Consider the following 19,749-nt stretch of genomic DNA (forward strand, 5'->3'; position numbering starts at 1 on the left):
GGTCCAGGTCCTAATTTGGCGAGTCGTGACGGGTGACCCTCGCTGTCTCATGACCAGCAGCAAGTCTGCGAGCTGCGGCATTTCCACCCTAGTTGTGGGTAATGGTCGCCGGCTAAGCGCATCAGCACAGTTTTCAGTGTCGGGTCTGTGGCGGATGACATAATCATAAGCGGATAATGTCAGTGCCATCTTTTGATGTGGGACGAGCCATTGGTGTTTACACCTTTGCTCTCAGAAAACAATGAAATGAGCAGCATGTGGTCTGTTTCAAGCTCAAACCGAAGGCCAAACAGATATTGGTACATTTTTCTAACCCCATATACGCATGCTAAAGCCTCTTTCTCTACCATACTATAGGCTCTTTCAACCTTAGACAGACTTCTGGATACGTATGCAACTGGTTGGAGTTTGCCTGATACATTGGTTTGCTGGAGCACACAACCGACCCCATATGATAAGGCGTCGCAGGCCAGCACTAACCGCTTACATGGGTCATAGTGCACCAGTAATTTATTGGAACATAGCAGGTTCCTGGCCTTCTCAAAAGCTCTGTCTTGAGGTTTGCCCCAAACCCAGTCGTTACCGTTTCTCAGCAACATGTGCAAGGGCTCTAGCAATGTGCTCAAACTAGGTAGAAAGTTACCAAAATAGTTGAGAAGACCCAGGCACGAACGCAGCTCCGTCACACTCTGGGGTCTGGATGCATTCTTGAGGGCCGCCGTCTTCGAGTGCGTAGGCCTGATGCCGTCTGCTGCAATCTTTCTCCCCAGGAATTCGACTTCTGATGCCATGAAAACGCACTTAGAGCGTTTTAGCCTGAGTCCCACTCTGTCCAGATGATGTAGAACCTTTTCCAGGTTGTGCAGGTGTTCGGTGGCATTGCGACCGGTGATCAGGATGTCATCTTGGAACACGACGGTTCTCGGGACGGACTTCAGCAAACTCTCCATGTTTCTCTGAAATATGGCTGCCACTGAGCGAATTCTGAAAGGGCATCTGTGATGTCATGTATCTTACATTATTATATATAACTGTATCCTATCATGCTATACATGACTGTAATAAGATATGACCTGTAACCACCAGCATACCTTACCACCAGGGGTGCACTTGCAAGAGACAGGTATATAAGGACAGGTCTCAGGCAAGTGCAGCATTCCAGAGCTGTGAAATAAAGGTGCAGGTCCAGAGTGACCTTGACTTCACTACATGCCTCATGTGAATCTGTACTGAAGGGACAGGACTTTACAGTGGCGACGAGTTACGGGATTACAGAATCCACAGAATGGCGAACAATGGATCAGATGAAAAGTACAATGCTGGAGACAATTGGGAGGACTTTATAGAAAGGCTCCAGCAAAGCTTTATAACCAAAGACTGGTTAGGCGACGATAAGGCAGACAAGAGAAGAGCCCATCTCTTGACCAGCTGTGGCTCGAAAACATACGTTTTAATGAAGGATCTGCTGGCACCCGAGAAACCAGCAAGCAAGTCGTTTGAAGAATTGAGCACACTGGTAAGAGACCACCTGAAGCCAGCGAGCAGCCTACACATGGCCAGACACAGGTTCTACAACTACAGATGCTGTGTGGGCCAGAACATACCCAACTTCGTGGCGGAACTTCGGAGGTTGGCTAGTTTATGTGAGTTCTCCGATGAACTGTGAGAGAAATGCTGAGAGACTTTTTCATTGAAGGAATAGGCCATGCAGGCATATTCCGAAAGCTCATAGAGACCAAGAACCTGACCTTAGAGGCAGCAGCACTGGTTGCACAGACATTCTTGGTAGGGGAAGAAGAAATGAGGTTGATTTACAATGCAGGTACGACAACTGACGAAATATCGGAACAAGAATTTCACAGCATTAAACAAGCTGCTACCCCCACACACAGACAAAACCGGGAGAACAGGCTCTCGACAGCAGGCAGTGGCGCCAGAAGCCATCAAGGGCCACAGGAACGGTCGTTCACACCTCATCAACCCACAATTCGAGCAATCAACTACAAACTGAGAGAAGCTCAAGAGAGATCAGCTAGACGCAGCTCATTCTTTGGGAACAATGGAAGCAGTCTGTGCTGGAGGTGTGGGGGTGGGCACTCGGCAAGAGGATGTCGATTTCAGCAGGCTGTTTGCAGGAACTGTAAATATACAGGGCATTTGGCCCGCATGTGCAAAAAAACGGCAGCTCGGCTGGTATACGAATTGGATGGGTCGGAAAGCGGATCAGAAGATGGTGGGGACAGTACCCGGGACACCGATGTACAGCGGGTCAACACGATCAATGGCCGCTTCTCCTACAACAGGACGCCTCCTATAATGATGAGGGTCCTACTCAACGGGATATCTGTCAACATGGAGCTGGATACGGGAGCGAGTCATTCTCTCATCGGCGCTCAACAATTTGAACAACTGTGGCCGCATAAAAGAGACAGACCAAAACTCACAAGGGTCGACACCAAACTAAGGACCTATACCAAAGAAATCGTACCAGTCCTCGGCAGCGCCATGCTCTCTGTCACACACAAAGGGACAGTGAACCGACTTCCCCTGTGGATTGTCCCCGGAGACCCCCCAGCACTGCTGGGGAGAAGCTGGCTGGCAAAACTAAACTGGAAATGGGATGATGTCCATGCCATGTCATTAGAGGAACGGACCTCCTACTCAACAGTTATAAAGCGATTTGAACATCTCTTTCAGCCAGGTGTGGGCACTTTCAAAGGGGCCAAAGTAAAAATTTACATCACACAGGATGCTAGACCGGTCCATCACAAGGCCAGAGCTGTACCCTATGGGATGAGGGAAAAGATTGAACACGAACTAGACAGGCTTCTGCGGGAAGGCATTATATCACCTGTGAAATTTAGAGACTGGGCAAGTTCCATCGTCCCAGTCATGAAGCCTGATGGATCCGTACGAACCTGTGGGAACTACAAATCTACCATAAACAGAGTCTCCCTACAGGACCAGTACCCGCTGCCCAGAGGTAAACTTTTCTCAAAACTAGACCTCACATCTGCGTATATGACGCAAGAATTGACAGAGGAATCCAAGCTACTCACCACCATCAACACACATCGAGGCCTTTTCATGTACAATCGATGCCCATTCAGCATCAGGTCGGCAGCTGCCATATTCCAGCGCAACATGGAGAGTCTGCTCAAGTCCATCCCGGGAACGGTTGTATTTCAAGACGACATACTTATCACGGGCAGGGACACTGACTCCCATCTCTGTCATTTGGAGGAAGTACTAAAGCGGTTGGATCGGGTAGGCCTACGAGTCAAGAAATCCAAGTGCCTGTTTCTCACACCCGAGGTTGAATTTTTGGGCAGAAGGATTGCCGCTGATGGAATCCGCCCAACAGAGTCCAAAACAGAAGCAATTCGCCTGACACCCAGGCCCCGGAACGTCTCATAACTGCACGCCTTTCTCGGGCTACTCAATTACTTTGGGAACTTTATGCAGAACTTAAGCACGCTGCTGGAGCCTCTCCACGTGCTACTCAGGAAGGGGTGCGATTGGTTTAGGGGGGACACCCAGGAATGCGCCTTCAATAAGGCACGCAACCTTCTGTGTTCCAACAGTGTTTTGACTTTCTTTGACCCAGGCAAAAATGCTACTGATGCGATGCGTCAGCGTATGGAGTCGGGTGTGTTTTGCAACATGTCAATATTGCGGGCAAATTACAACCCATAGCTTATGCCTCCAGGTCACTTTCGCGGGCGGAGCGCGGGTACGGAATGGTAGAGAAGGAGGCGCTCGCATGCGTGTACGGTGTCAAAAAGATGCACCAATACCTTTTCGGGGCCAAGTTCAGGTTAGAAACCGACCACAAGCCCCTCATGTCCCTCCTATCTGAGCGCAAGGCAATAAACGCCACGCCTCGGCGCGAATTCAACGTTGGGCACTCATGCTGGCGTCCTACGACTATACCATAAGGCACAGACCAGGCACAGACAACTGTGCCGACGCGCTCAGCAGGCTACCCCTGGCGACCACGGAAGGGTCTGACAAACAGGACTGTGAGATAGTCATGGCAATCAATGCCTTTGAGTCCACAGGTTCGCCAATGACGGCTCGCCAAATCAGAGCCTGGACGGCCAGAGACCCCACGTTATCCTTAGTAAAAAGATGTGTCCTAACCGATGACTGGGCAGAGGCTCGCGATGCCTGCCCCGAGGAATTAAAACCCTTTCACAGGCGCATGAATGAGCTATCACTACAAGCAGACTGCCTGATATGGGGCAGCCGAATAGTCATGCCTCTGCGAGGCAGAGAGGCATTTGTCCGGGAGCTCCACCGCGAGCACCCGGGGATCATTCTCACGAAGGCCATAGCCAGATCACACGTCTGGTGGCCTGGTATTGACGCGGAGTTGGAGCTCAGCGTCCGAAGATGCACCATTTGTGCCCAACTCAGCAGTGCCTCCAGGGAGGCTCCCCTGAGCCCCTGGCCCTGGCCTACCAAACCGTGGTCGCGGGTGCACGTAGACTATGTGGGCCCATTCATGGGCAAAATGTTCCTCGTAGTTGTAGATGCATTTTCAAATTGGATCGAATGCACCATTTTAAACTCGAGCACAACCTCCACTGAAGTTTCATGTTCAGCCATGAACTCATTGAATGGCGGTGCAGGCTAGAAGGGCTGAATGGCCTGCTCCTGCACCTATTTTCTATGTTTCTACCACTGTGGAGAGCCTCGCAACCATGTTTGCAACGCACGGAATCCCTGACATATTGGTCAGTGACAATGGTCTGTGCTTCACCAGCGCAGAATTCCAAGATTTTATAATTGACCACGGCATAAATCACATCAAGGTGGCACCGTTCAAGCTGGCCTCCAATGGCCAGGCGGAGAGAGCAGTGCAAATCATTAAACAAGGCATGCTTAAAATCCAAGGTCCCACGCTGCAGGGTTGCCTGTCGCGACTGCTGCTGGCATACAGATCTCGTCCGCACTCATTGACTGGGATCCCCCCGCTGCGCAACTGTTGATGAAAAGGACTTTAAAAACAAGGCTCTCATTAATCCTCCCAGACATGCATGAAATTGTTGAGGCAAAGCGCCGTAAGCTGACTGAGTACCATGACAGAAATTCGAGGGGGAGATGGAATGAGATAGGGGACAAAGTGTTTGTACTAAACTATGGCAGGGGTCCCAAATGCCTTGCATAGAAACATAGAAACATAGAAACATAGAAAATAGGTGCAGGAGCAGGCCATTCAGCCCTTCTAGCCTGCACCGCCATTCAATGAGTTCATGGCTGAACATGAAACTTCAGTACCCCCTTCCTGCTTTCTCGCCATACCCCTTGATCCCCCGAGTAGTAAGGACTACATCTAACTCCCTTTTGAATATATTTAGTGAATTGGCCTCAACTACTTTCTGTGGTAGAGAATTCCACAGGTTCACCACTCTCTGGGTGAAGAAGTTTCTCCTCATCTCGGTCCTAAATGGCTTACCCCTTATCCTTAGACTGTGACCCCTGGTTCTGGACTTCCCCAACATTGGGAACATTCTTCCTGCATCCAACCTGTCCAAACCCGTCAGAATTTTAAACGTTTCTATGAGGTTCCCTCTCACTCTTCTGAACTCCAGTGAATACAAGCCCAGTTGATCCAATCTTTCTTGATAGGTCAGTCCCACCGTCCTGGGAATCAGTCTGGTGAATCTTCGCTGCACTCCCTCAATAGCAAGAATGTCCTTCCTCAAGTTAGGAGACCAAAACTGTACACAATACTCCAGGTGTGGCCTCCCCAAGGCCCTGTACAACTGTAGCAACACCTCCCTGCCCCTGTACTCAAATCTCCTCGCTGTGAAGGCCAACATGCCATTTGCTTTCTTAACCGCCTGCTGTACCTGCATGCCAACCTTCAGTGACTGATGTACCATGACACCCAGGTCTCGTTGCACCTCCCCTTTTCCTAATCTGTCACCATTCAGATAATAGTCTGTCTCTCTATTTTTACCACCAAAGTGGATAACCTCACATTTATCCACATTATACTTCATCTGCCATGCATTTGCCCACTCACCTAACCTATCCAAGTCACTCTGCAACCTCATAGCATCCTCCTCGCAGCTCACACTGCCACCTAACTTAGTGTCATCCGCAAATTTGGAGATACTACATTTAATCCCCTCGTTGCAGGGACAGTAACGGGCAAGGAAGGAAACAGGCTACTGGTAGTACAAATGGAGAATGGCAAAACCTGCCGGAGGCATGTAGACCAAGTCAAAAGCAGATTTACCAAAATCACTGCGGAACCAGAGGCAGACTACAATGTGGAACTCGCACCACACCTGGTGGACAGACAGAGGGAACAACCTGAGGAAAGGGCAATCCCAACAGACAGACCAGGCGAGTCAACAAAAATCACACCAATTGAAACAGACAGCCCAGGCAAGATACCAGCAACCACACCCAAAGAAAAACAGACACCAAGGCAAACAACTGAACCACAACTTAGATGTTCCACGCGAGAGCGTAGACCACCTGAGAGACTGAACCTATAAAGACAATAAGACTTGGGGGAGGGTGATGTCATGTATCTCACACTACTGTACATAACTGTATCTTACCATACTATACATGACTGTAACCAGAGATGACCTGCAACCACAAGCTTACCTTGCCACCAGGGGTGCACTTGCAGGAGACACTGGATACCTGTCCCAGACAGGTATATAAGGACAGGTCTCAGGCAAGTGTGGCATTCGAGAGCTGTGAAACAAAGGTGCAGGTCCTGAGTGACCTTGACTTCACTACATGCCTCGTGTGAATCTGTACTGAGGGGACAGGACTTTACATGTGGTATATAAACAGTCCTTTTGTGCTGTTGATGCATGTCAGTTTTTTCGAAGATTCGGCCAGCTCCTGTGTCATGTAAGCAGAAGTCAGGTCCAAATTGGTGAACGACTCCCCCCCGCTAACAGGTTGTTAGCCTTGCGTAACGGGTACTGATCCTGTATCAAGACTCAGTTGATTGTTACCTTGTAGTCGCCACAGATCCTGACTGTGCCATCACTTTTCAACACCAGGACAATTGGACTGGCCCATTCGCTGAACTCGACTGGTGATATGCTTCCTTCCCGTTGAAGTCTGTCCAGTTCAATCTCAGCCTTTTCCCTCATCATGTATGGAACCGCCCGAGACTTGTGATGGATGGGTCTTGCATCTGGGCCGAGGTGGATATGCACCATGGCTCCCGTGAAGTTGCCGATGCCTGGTTCGAACAACAAGGGAAACTTGCTCAGCACTTGAGCACACAAAGCATCATTCACTGATGATAAGGCTTTAATATTGTTCCAGTTCCATGTAATTTTCTCAAGCCAACTCTGCCGAACAGCGTTGGGCCATTGCCTAGAACGATCCACAATGATAAATCATGCACAGCTCCATCGTACGATACCTTTACTGCCGCGCTGCCAACGACTGGTATGAGCTCTTTGGTGTAGATACGCAGCTTCGCATTGATTGGGCTCAGTTTGGGTGGTTTTTCCTTAGTGTCCCACAGCTTTTTAAAAGACCTCTGGCTCATTATTGACTGTCTCGCACCCGTATCCAATTTAACTTCCAGCATTATTGGAGGGCTTTTGAGAAAAGAATGTACCCCATACACTTCTTCATCCTGTACCTTGGGTTGAGTTGCTTGTGCCGCTTGATCCACGCTAGATTGATCATCCTCAGCCACGTGGTGTGTCGCAGCACGCTTGCTCGGTTGCAGACACATTCGCTGAAGGTGCCCCATTGTTGCACGTATTGCTTGAATCGGCATTGATGGGCCCGATGATAGCCCCTGCAACGCCAACAAGGCAAGGTTTGATTCACCCCCGATGGCGGACTTTGAGCAGTTACAGGTCGTACGAACGCGGACGAGTAGGCCCTGCCATGTGCAGCTCTGCCTGCCGATGATATTATTTTATGCACAGTACTTGCCAGTGAGTTTCGATCCTGGGAAGATATCTGTTTCGAGTTTCGTCCGTGGACATGCATGCCTGGGCGATATGATGGCCCTGCTCAGATCTAGAGATTCAGCAGTCAGCAGCTTTCGAAGGATGACCTCATGACCAATGCCAAGCATGAAAAAGTCCCGCAGCATTTCCTCCAACGCAGCTCCCAAGTTGCACGACCCAGCGAGACGTCTCGGGTTGGCGACAAATTCCGCCACGCCCTGACCCTCGGAGCGATTGTGCGTATAGAAACGATACCTCGCCATGATGATGCTTTCCTTCGGTTTAAAGTGGATCCGAACCAGCGTACACAATTCATCGTAAGTCTTATCCATTGGTTGAGTCGGTGAGAGTAGATTCATGATAAGGCCATAAATTTTTGACCCACAAACTGTGAGGAGAACCGCCAATCCGTTGGCTATGAAGTACTGGTTGAGGCGATCAGTGAAATCCTCCCAGTCTTCCCCTTCCACGAATCTCTCCAAAATTCCAACAGACATGGTTGTGTGAAAGTTCATATTTTTAACTCGTCGCCAATTGTTAAGTATCGAATAACTCCACGAGGCTAAGTACAGTGAGCTAGTTCAGGCATGACCTTACTCCAGTTTATTTATTCTCAAAGTGAGAATTCAACATGGCTGCCAACATTATATACACAGCTTGCATGTGTCTGCCAGTGACCATCAGGACTCCGACAGTCGCGCCCTCCGGTGGCAGGTAAAACCCAGTTAACATACATAACAACCTCAGTTTTAAATGAGCGGCCACTTATTCTGAAACTAGTACTAGATTCTCCCACGAGTGGAAACATCCTCTCTGCATCTACCTTATCGAGCTCCCTCAGAATCTTATATGTTTCAATAAGATCGCATCTCATTCTTCTAAACTCCAATGAGTATAGACCCAACTTGCTTAACCTTTCTTCATTAATGTAAGTGGTTTCCCGTAGGTGTTTTTGTCACAACCCCATGTTACAATAGTTCTACACCTGGGAGTGATTACGGCACTGAACAGATGAATGTGTCACGGAAAAATACCTCGGTCTCAACAGTCAATGCTTTATTAAAGCTACCTCAACACAGCAAAACTACAAGTAAACACAGTGATGATGCAGTACAGTTCAGTTTTTGAGGATGTTTCCAGTAGAGTGGACAAGGGAGAACCAGTTGATGTGGTATATTTGGACTTTCAGAAGGCTTTCGACAAGGTCCCATACAAGAGATTAATGTGCAATGGGATTGGGGATAGTGTAGTGACATGGATTGAGAACTGGTTGGCAGACAGGAAGCAAAGAGTAGGAGTAAATGGGTACTTTTCAGAATGGCAGGCAGTGACTAGTGGGGTACCGCAAGGTTCTGTGCTGGGGCCCCAGCTGTTTACATTGTACATTAATGATTTAGACAAGGGGATTAAATCTAGTATCTCCAAATTTGCGGATGACACTAAGTTGGGTGGCAGTGTGAGCTGCGAGGAGGATGCTATGAGGCTGCAGAGTGACTTGGATAGGTTAGGTGAGTGGGCAAATGCATGGCAGATGAAGTATAATGTGGATAAATGTGAGGTTATCCACTTTGGTGGTAAAAACAGACTATTATCTGAATGGTGACAGATTAGGAAAAGGGGAGATGCAACGAGACCTGGGTGTCATGGTACATCAGTCATTGAAAGTTGGCATGCAGGTACAGCAGGCGGTTAAGAAAGCAAATGGTATGTTGGCCTTCATAGCGAGAGGATTTGAGTACAGGGGCAGGGAGGTGTTACTACAGTTGTGCAGGGCCTTGGTGAGGCCACACCTGGAATTTGTGTACAGTTTTGGTCTCCTAACTTGAGGAAGGACATTCTTGCTATTGAGGGAGTGCAGCGAAGGTTCACCAGACTGATTCCCGGGATGGCGGGACTGACATATCAAGAAAGACTGGATCAACTGGGCTTGTATTCACTGGAGTTCAGAAGAATGAGAGGGGATCTCATAGAAACGTTTAAAATTCTGACGGGTTTAGACAGGTTAGATGCAGGAAGAATGTTCCCAATGTTGGGGAAGTCGAGAACCAGGGGTCACAGTCTAAGGATAAGGGGTAAGCCATTTAGGACCGAGATGAGGAGAAACTTCTTCACCCAGAGAGTGGTGAACCTGTGGAATTCTCTACCACAGAAAGTTGTTGAGGCCAATTCACGAAATATATTCAAAAAGGAGTTAGATGTAATCCTTACTACTAGGGGGATCAAGGGGTATGGCACGAAAGCAGGAATGGGGTACTGAAGTTGCATGTTCAGCCATGATCTCATTGAATGGCGGTGCAGGCTTGAAGGGCCGAATGGCCTACTCATGCACCTATTTTCTATGTTTCTATGTTTCTATGTCAACCCTTTAAGTATCACTCACCAGTCTATTCTAGCCAAGTCACGTCTCATACCATCAAAGTTACCTTTCCCCAAGTTCAGGACCCTAGTCTCTGAATTAACTATGTCCACCTTAATAAAGAATTCTACCATATTATGGTCATTCTTCCCCAAGGGACCTCGCACAACAAGATTGCTAATTAGCTCCTTCTCATTACACATCACCCAATCTAGGATGGCTAGCCCTCTAGTTGGTTCCTTGACATATGGGTCTAGAAAACCATCCCTAATACACTCCAGGAAATCCTCCTCCACCGCATTGCTACCAGTTTGGTTTGCCCAGTCAATATGTAGATTAAAGTCACCCATGATAACTGCTGTACCTTTATTGCACGCATCCCTAATTTCTTGTTTGATGCTGTCCCCATCCTCACTACTACTGTTTGGTGGTCTGTACACAACTCCCACTAGCGTTTTCTGCCCTTTGGTATTCCGTAGCTTCACCCATACAGATTCCACATCATCCAAGCTAATGTCCTTCCTTACATTAAATTGCATTAATTTCCTCTTTAACCAGCAATGCCACCCCACCTCCTTTTCCTTTCTGTCTATTCTTCCTAAATGTTGAATAACCCTGGATGTTGAGTTCCCAGCTTTGGTCACCCTGGAGCCATGTCTCCGTGATGCCAATTACATGATATCCGTTAACTGCTAACTGCACAGTTAATTCGTCCACCTTATTCTGAATACTCCTCGCACAGAGCCTTCAGGCTTGGCTTTTCAACACCCTTTGCCCCTTTAGGATTTTGCTGTAATGTGGCCCTTTTTGCTTTTTGCCTTTGGTTTCTCTACCCTCCACTTTTACTTTTCTTCTTTTTATCTTTTGCTTCTGCCCCCATTCTACATCCCTCTGTCTCCCTGCATAGGTTCCCATCCCCCTGCCATATTAGTTTAACCCCTCCTCAACAGCACTAGCAAACACTCGCCCTGGGACATTAGTTCCGGTCCTGCCCAGGTGCAGACCGTCCGGTTTGTACTGGTCCCACCTCCCCCAGAACCGGTTCCAATGCCCCATGAATTTGAATCCCTCCCTTCTGCACCACTCCTTAAGCCACGTATTCATCTGAGCTATCCTGTGATTCCTACTCTGACTAGCACCTGGCACTGGTAGCAATCGTGAGATTACTACTTTTGAGGTCCTACTTTTTAATTTAGCTCCTAGCTCCCTAAATTCGTCTTGTAGGACCTCATCCCGTTTTTTACCTATATCGTTGGTACCTATATGCACCACGACAACTGGCTGTTTACCCTCCCCCTTCAAAATTTCCTGCACCCACTCTGAGACATCCTTGACCCTTGCACCAGGGTGGCAACATACCATCCTGGACTCTCGGTTGCGGCCACAGAAACGTCTATCTATTCCCCCTATAATAGAATCCCCTATCACTATAGCACTCCCACTATTTTTCCTGCCCTCCTGTGCAGCAGAGCCACCCACGGTGCCATGGACTTGGCTGCCGCTGCCCTCCCCTGATGAGTCATCCCCCTTAACAGTACTCAAAGCGGTGTATCTGTTTTGCAGGGGGATGACCGCAGGGGACCCCTGCACTACCTTTCTTGCACTGCTCTTCCTGTTGGTCACCCATCCCCTATCTGGCTGTGTAACCTTTACCTGCGGCAAGATCAACTCACTAAACTTGCCATTCACGACATTCTCAGCATCGTGGATGGTCCAGAGTGAATCCACCCGCAGCTCCAGTGCCGCAATGCCAATGGATGTGGTGTATTTGGACTTCCAGAAGGCATTTGACAAGGTGCGACATAAAAGGTTACTGCACAAGATAAAAGTTCATGGGGTTGGGGGTAATATATTAGCATGGATAGAGGATTGGCTAACAAACAGAAAACAGAGAGTAGGGATAAATGGTTCATTCTCGTGTTGGCAATCAGTAACTCGTGGGGTGCCGCAGGGATCAGTGCTGGGACCCCAACTATTTACAATCTATGTTAACGACTTGGAGGAAGGGACTGAGTGTAACGTAACCCAAGACTGCTGACGATACAAAGATGGGAGGAAAAGCAATGTGTGAGGGGAATACAAAAAGTCTGCAAAAGGACATAGACAGGCTATGTGAGTGGGCAAAAATTTGGCAGATGGAATATAATGTTGGAAAGTGTGAGGTCATGCACTTTGGCAGGAAAAATCAAAGAGCAAGTTATTATTTAAATGGAGATAGATTGCAAAGTGCTGCAGTACAGCGGGACCTGGGGATACTTGTGCATGAAACACAAAAGGTTAGAATGCAGGTACAGCAAGTGATCAGGAAGGCCGATGGAATCTTGGCCTTTATTGCAAAGGTATTGGAGTATAAAAGTCAGGAAATCTTGGTACAGTTGTACAGGGTATTGGTGAGGCCACATCTGGAATATTGCATGAAGTTTTGGTTTCCATATTTGCGAAAGGATATACTTGCTTTGGAGGGAGTTCAGAGAAGGTTCACTAGGTTGATTCCAGAGATGAGGGGGTTGACTTATGAGGAAAGGTTGAGTAGGTTGGGCCTCTACTCATTGGAATTCAGAAGAATGAGAGGTGATCTTATCGAAATGTGTAAGATTATGAGGGGGCTTGACAAGGTGGATGCAGAGAGGATGTTTCCACTTATTGGAGAGACTAGAACTAGGGGGCATGATCTTAGAATAAGGGGCCGCCCATTTAAAACTGAGATGAGGAGGAATTTCTTCTCTCAGAGGGTTGTGGATCTGTGGAATTCTCTGCCTCAGAGAGCTATGGAAGCTGGAACATTGAATAAATTTAAGGCAGAAATAGACAGTTTCTTAAACGATAAGGGAATAAAGGGTTATGGGGAATGGGTGGGGAAGTGGACTTAAGGCCATGATCGGATCAGCCATGATCGTATTAAATGGTGGAGCAGGCTCAAGCGGCTGTATGGCCTACTCCTGCTCCTATTTTTTATGTTCTTATGTAAATCATTCCATGAACACAGGGGATTTACCTGTACGATTTCTGCCTCTCCTCCAGTTCTTTGTGTCGGTGTTGTCTGGCGATTTGAGTTTGGTCATTTCGCGGCAGTCTTGCTGCAAAAAGCAGTTTGAGAGGGAGTTACAGAGTGTGTTGGTGCCCGCGCATTGTGGGACTCGGCCCTCCTTACACACAATCCATCAAACCCGGGACACACACAGCACACGTTAACCTTACCTGCCGCTGGAGCTCTTGTAAATTTTCTTGGTTAGTTCTGATAAAATATCAATACATGTAGACTTTTCCTTTCTTCACATTTAATATTAAGTGGTTGATTTTTTTATCGTCTACATCAAGGATGCTGGTAGAGTGAATGGAAATCCTCTCATTTCAAGCACCCAGGTTATCTAACACTCCCAGGGCAGGTACAGAGGGTTAGATACAGAGTAAATCTCCCTCTACACTGTCCCATCAAACACTCCCAGGGCAGGTACAGCACAGGTTAGATGCAGAGTAAAGCTCCCTCTACACTGTCCCATCAAACACTCCAAGGGCAGGTACAGCAATGGGTTAGATACAGAGTAAAGCTCCCTCTACACTGTCCCATCAAACACTCCCAGGGCAGGTGCAACATGGGGTTAGATACAGAGTAAAGCTCCCTCTACACTGTCCCATCAAACACTCCAAGGGCAGGTACAGCAATGGGTTAGATACAGAGTAAAGCTCCCTCTACACTGTCCCATCAAACGCTCCCAGGGCAGGTACAACACGGGGTTAGATACACTGTCCCATCAAACACTCCCAGGGCAGGTACAACGCGGGGTTAGATACACTGTCCCATCAAACACTCGCAGGACAGGTACAGCAGTGTCTCACCCCAACCTCAGTAAAGTGTTCTCTCTTGCACCGTTGTGGTATTTTGGGCAAACCAGCCATCATGATCCCTCTGAGTGATATTGTGTCATTTGAAGAGAGGTTTTTAAGCTCACTAGGAACTAGGTTGAAGCTCCCCAAGCCCAGCCATGTCTAGCAGACAGAGGAAATGTTCCTCAGTGACCGATGTTTGACCCACTAAACCAAACAGTTCAACTTTACATTGTTGCTTAGTTACAGGAGACCAGAATGAATATTTCTGGGAGGTTTTGGTTTCCGACGTGAAGTTCTGCTGACACTCCCCAATCTGATACAGCTAATCTGTGTATAAAAATATGTAAATGTGGGCAGATTAAAAAAAGAGAGAGAAATATGATCACTTTTTGAATGAGTGGGGTTGATGCAGACTTTGTGCGATAGTGTAAAATGGGTGGTAGCGAGCCGGCAGACCCTTTTCTATCTCTCCCCATTTATACTTCCATGGACTGGTTGTTGGCTCGGCTGTTGTTTTGGGTTCCTGCCCAGAGAAAGGAGGGAAGGAGGTGTCTCTGTTCCTCTGGGCAAGAGCCTCGCTGACCTCCCCAACACACTGCAAACTTGCAGATGCACCTGATGTCCCCAGTTGGAGCCTGAAAGGAAGCCTGTGGCGATGCTGAGAATGTTGTGGATAGCACATTTAGTGAGTTGGTCACACCGCAGGTAAGGGTTAGGACAGATAGTGAATGGGTGACCAAGAGACAAGGCAAGAGCAGGAAGGTAGTTCAGGAGTCCCCTGCGGTCATCTCTCTCCAAAACAGATATACCATTTTGGATACTGTTGGGGGAGGTGACTTACCAGGGGAAGGCACCAGCAGCCAGGTTCATGGCACCATGGGTGGCTCTGCTGCACAGAAGGGCGGGAAAAAGAGTGGGAGAGCTATAGTGATAGGGGACTCTATTGTAAGGGGAATAGATAGGAGTTTCTGCGGCCGCAACCGAGACTCCAGGATGGTGCAAGAGTCAAGGATATCTCGGAGCGGCTGCAGAGCATTCTGGAGAGGGAGGGTGAACAGCCAGTTGTCGTGGTACATGTAAGCACCAACAATATAGGTAAGAAGTGTGAAGAGGTCCTACAAACTGAATTTAGGGAGCTAGGAGTTAAATTAAAAAGTAGGACCTCAAAGGTAGTAATCTCTGGATTGCTACCAGTGCCATGTGCTAATCAGAGTAGAGGGAGCAGGATAGTTAGAATAAATACGTGGCTTGAGCAGTGGTGCAAGAGGGAGGGATTCAAATTCCTGGGACATTGGAACCAGTTCTGGGGGAAGTGCGACCTGTACAAAAGGGATGGTTTGCACTTGGGCAGGACTGGAACTGATGTCCCAGGGGGATTGTTTGCTAGTGCTGTTGGGGAGGAGTTAAACTAATATGGCAAGGGGATGGGAACCAATGCAGGGAGACAGAGGGAAAGAAAAAGGAGACAAAAGCAAAAGACAGAAAGAAGATGAGGGAAAGTGGAGGGCAGAGAAACCCAAGGCAAAGAACAAAAAGGGCCACTGTACAGCAAAATTCTAAAAGGACAAAGGGTGTTAAAAAAAACAAGCCTGAAGGCTTTGTGTCTTAATGCAAGGAGTATCCGTAATAAGGTGGATGAATTAACTGTGCAAATAGATGTTAACAAATATGATGTGATTGGGATTACAGAGACGTGGCTCCAGGATGATCAGGGCTGGGAACTCAACATCCAGGGGTATTCAACATTCAGGAAGAATAGAATAAAAGGAAAAAGGAGGTGGGGTAGCATTGCTGGTTAAGGAGGAGATTAATACAATAGTTAGGAAGGACATTAGCTTGGATGATGTGGAATCCATATGGCGACAGCTGCAGAACACCAAAGGGCAAAAAACGTTAGTGGGAGTTGTGTACAGACCTCCAAACAGTAGTAGTGATGTTGGGGAGGGCATCAAATAGGAAATTAGGGGTGCATGCAATAAAGGTGCAGCAGTTATAATGGGTGACTTTAATATGCACATAGATTGGGCTAACCAAACTGGAAGCAATACGGTGGAGGAGGATTTCCTGGAGTGTATAAGGGATGGTTTTCTAGACCAATATGTCGAGGAACCAACTAGGGGGAAGGCCATCTTAGACTGGGTGTTGTGTAATGAGAGAGGATTAATTAGCAATCTTGTTGTGCGAGGCCCCTTGGGGAAGAGTGACCATAATATGGTGAAATTCTACATTAGGATGGAGAATGAAACAGTTAATTCAGAGACCATGGTCCAGAACTTAAAGAAGGCTAACTTTGAAGGTATGAGGCGTGAATTGGCGAGGATAGATTGGCGAATGATACTTAAGGAGTTGACAGTGGATGGGTAATGGCAGACATTTAGAGACCGCATGGATGAATTACAACAATTGTACATCCCTGTCTGGCGTAAAAATAAAAAAGGGAAGGTGGCTCAACCGTGGCTATCAAGAGAAATCAGGGACAGTATTAAAGCCAAGGAAGTGGCATACAAATTGGCCAGAAATAGCAGCGAACCCGGGGACTGGGAGAAATTTAGAACTCAGCAGAGGAGGACAAAGGGTTTGATTAGGGCAGGGAAAATAGAGTACGAGAAGAAGCTTGCAGGGAACATTAAGACGGACTGCAAAAGCTTCTATAGATATGTAAAGAGAAAAAGGTCAGTAAAGACAAACGTAGGTCCCCTGCAGTCAGAATCAGGGGAAGTCATAACGGGGAACAAAGAAATGGCAGACCAATTGAACAAATACTTTGGTTCGGTATTCACTAAGGAGGACACAAACAACCTTCCGGATACAAAAGGGGTCAGAGGGTCGAGTAAGAAGGAGGAACTGAGGGAAATCCTTATTAGTTGGGAAATTGTGTTGGGGAAATTGATGGGATTGAAGGCCGATAAATCTCCAGGGCCTGATGGTCTGCATCCCAGAGTACTTAAGGAGGTGGCCTTGGAAATAGCGGATGCATTGACAGTCATTTTCCAACATTCCATAGACAGTTCCTATGGAGTGGAGGGTAGCCAATGTAACTCCACTTTTTAAAAAAGGAGGGATAGAGAAAACAGGGAATTATAGACCGGACAGCCTGACATCGGTAGTGGGTAAAATGATGGAATCAATTATTAAGGATGTCATAGCAGCGCATTTGAAAAGAGGTGACATGATAGGTCCAAGTCAGCATGGATATGTGAAAGGGAAATCATTATCGACAAATCTTCTGGAATTTTTTGAGGATGTTTCCAGTAGAGTGGACAAGGGAGAACCAGTTGATGTGGTGTATTTGGACTTTCAGAAGGCTTTCGAGAAGGTCCCACACAAGAGATTAATGTGCAAAGTTAAAGCACATGGGATTGGGGGTAGTGTGGTGACGTGGATTGAGAACTGGTTGGCAGACAGGAAGCAAAGAGTAGGAGTAAATGGGTACTTTTCAGAATGGCAGGCAGTGACTAGTGGGGTACCGCAAGGTTCTGTGCTGGGGCCCCAGCTGTTTACATTGTACATTAATGATTTAGACGAGGGGATTAAATCTAGTATCTCCAAATTTGTGGATGACACTAAGTTGGGTGGCAGTATGAGCTGCGAGGAGGATGCTATGAGGCTGCAGAGTGACTTGGATAGGTTAGTTGAGTGGGCAAATGCATGGCAGATGAAGTATAATGTGGATAAATGTGAGGTTATCCACTTTGGTGGTAAAAACAGAGAGACAGACTATTATCTGAATGGTGACAGATTAGGAAAAGGGGAGGTGCAACGAGACCAGGGTGTCATGATACATCAGTCATTGAAAGTTGGCATGCAGGTACAGCAGGCGGTGAAGAAAGCAAATGGCATGTTGGCCTTCATAGCGAGAGGATTTGAGTACAGGGGCAGGGAGGTGTTACTACAGTTGTACAGGGCCTTGGTGAGGCAACACCTGGAGTATTGTGTACAGTTTTCGTCTCCTAACTTGAGGAAGGACGTTCTTGCTATTGAGGGAGTGCAGCGAAGGTTCACCAGACTGATTCCTGGGATGGCGGGACTGACATATCAAGAAAGATTGGATCAACTGGGCTTGTATTCACTGGAGTTCAGAAGAATGCGAGGGGATCTCATAGAAACGTTTAAAACTCTGACGGGTTTAGACAGGTTAGATGCAGGAAGAATGTTCCCAATGTTGAGGAAGTCCAGAACCAGGGGTCACAGTCTAAGGATAAGAGGTAAGCCATTTAGGACCGAGATGAGGAGAAACTTCTTCACCCAGAGAGTGGTGAACCTGTGGAATTCTTTACCACAGAAAGTTGTTGAGGCCAATTCACTAAATATATTCAAAAAGGAGTTAGATGTAGTCCTTACTACTCGGGGGATCAAGGGGTATGGCAAGAAAGCAGGAAGGGGGTACTGAAGTTGCATGTTCAGCCATGAACTCATTGAATGGCAGTGCAGGCTAGAAGGGCCGAATGGCCTACTCCTGCACCTATTTTCTATGTTTCTATGTTTCTTTGTAAAAGTTAAGGGCCATGTTGCCTTTGACAGCCACATGTTCTACACCACTCCTCATATCGGGCGGCTGATCCGATAATATCCATCTTACATTGTCGCCCAGTGGTACAATTACCCCCGTGCAATTGCTGAGTATCTTTACCAACTTTCCCCACAGGACTATTCATCACTGAGATTACCCCCCGCAGCCTATTTGGAGCTACGAGGGGTCTGTTATCATTGGTGGGAGGGGCCTGTTATCATTGGTCAGAGGGGTCTGTTGTCATTGGTGGGAGGGGCCTGGTATCATTGGTGGGAGGGTCCTGTTATCATTGGCGTGAGGGGCTTATTATCATTGGCGAGAGGGACCTATTATAATTGGTGGGAGGGGCTATTATAATTGATGGGAGGGGCCTATTATACTTGGCAGGAGGGGCCTATTGTAATTGGTGGGAGGAGCCAGCACTGCAGTTGTCCATGTGGTCAGCCCCAGCCCCCTCCAGCAGGACCACCGGCACGGTTCAGGATCTGGCCTGTTTCTGAAGTTGTGTTATTGACAAGTGGGGTTGATCCCATCACTCAGTCATTCTTTATCTTCCCGCTGTTCAGTACATTTGGAGACTTCCCCAACCCCCTTCCCTGAAGGCACTGTAAAGTCCTTACAAAATACCACAAATCCACACGTGGCACATTCTATGGACAAGGTCACTCCATGACCTGAACCTTTATTCACAGGACCAAGAAGTGATGACCCTGCGTGGGACCTCCCTTTATATACCTGGATGACCAGGTGAGGAGTGTCTCCCACAAGTTCACCCCCTGTGGCCAAGGTGTGCATTTCTTATGTATATACAGTATTGCAGTGTTGTTACATAAAGGTTACATACATGATATCACCTCCCCCTCAACATCTTATTGGGATCATAGGTTAAGTCTCTCGGGTGGTCTGCGCTCTCTCGTGGAGCACCGCAGTTGGGGCTCTGGTTGTTGAGTCTTGGTATGTGTGTCTGTCAGCTGTGGTGATTCCGGCCTGTCCGGGCTGAGCGCAGAGACTGTGTATGCTGCTGAATGTTCTTGTTGCTCGTTCACTGGCGGTGGTGTGAATACCATCTCATGATCTTCCTCAGGTTCTTCAGTGACCAT

At 47.6% G+C, this 19,749-nt stretch overlaps 1 protein-coding gene across 1 annotated transcript in view; it reads right to left on the reverse strand.

Annotated features, from left to right (window-relative positions):
* Positions 1–639: 639 nt before the first annotated feature.
* LOC139234612 (hydroperoxide isomerase ALOXE3-like) overlaps positions 640–19,749 on the reverse strand; it is a 120,226-nt gene continuing 101,116 nt past the window's right edge. Inside the window, exons 3-4 of the mRNA XM_070865300.1 lie at positions 13,307–13,388; positions 640–781 (exon numbers count right to left, since the gene is read on the reverse strand). Coding sequence (XP_070721401.1) covers positions 640–781; positions 13,307–13,388 — 224 coding nt within the window. The remainder of the gene's footprint in view (positions 782–13,306; positions 13,389–19,749) is intronic.

This window comes from Pristiophorus japonicus, chromosome 22, assembly GCF_044704955.1.
Source record: "Pristiophorus japonicus isolate sPriJap1 chromosome 22, sPriJap1.hap1, whole genome shotgun sequence".
Taxonomy (NCBI): domain Eukaryota; kingdom Metazoa; phylum Chordata; class Chondrichthyes; family Pristiophoridae; genus Pristiophorus; species Pristiophorus japonicus.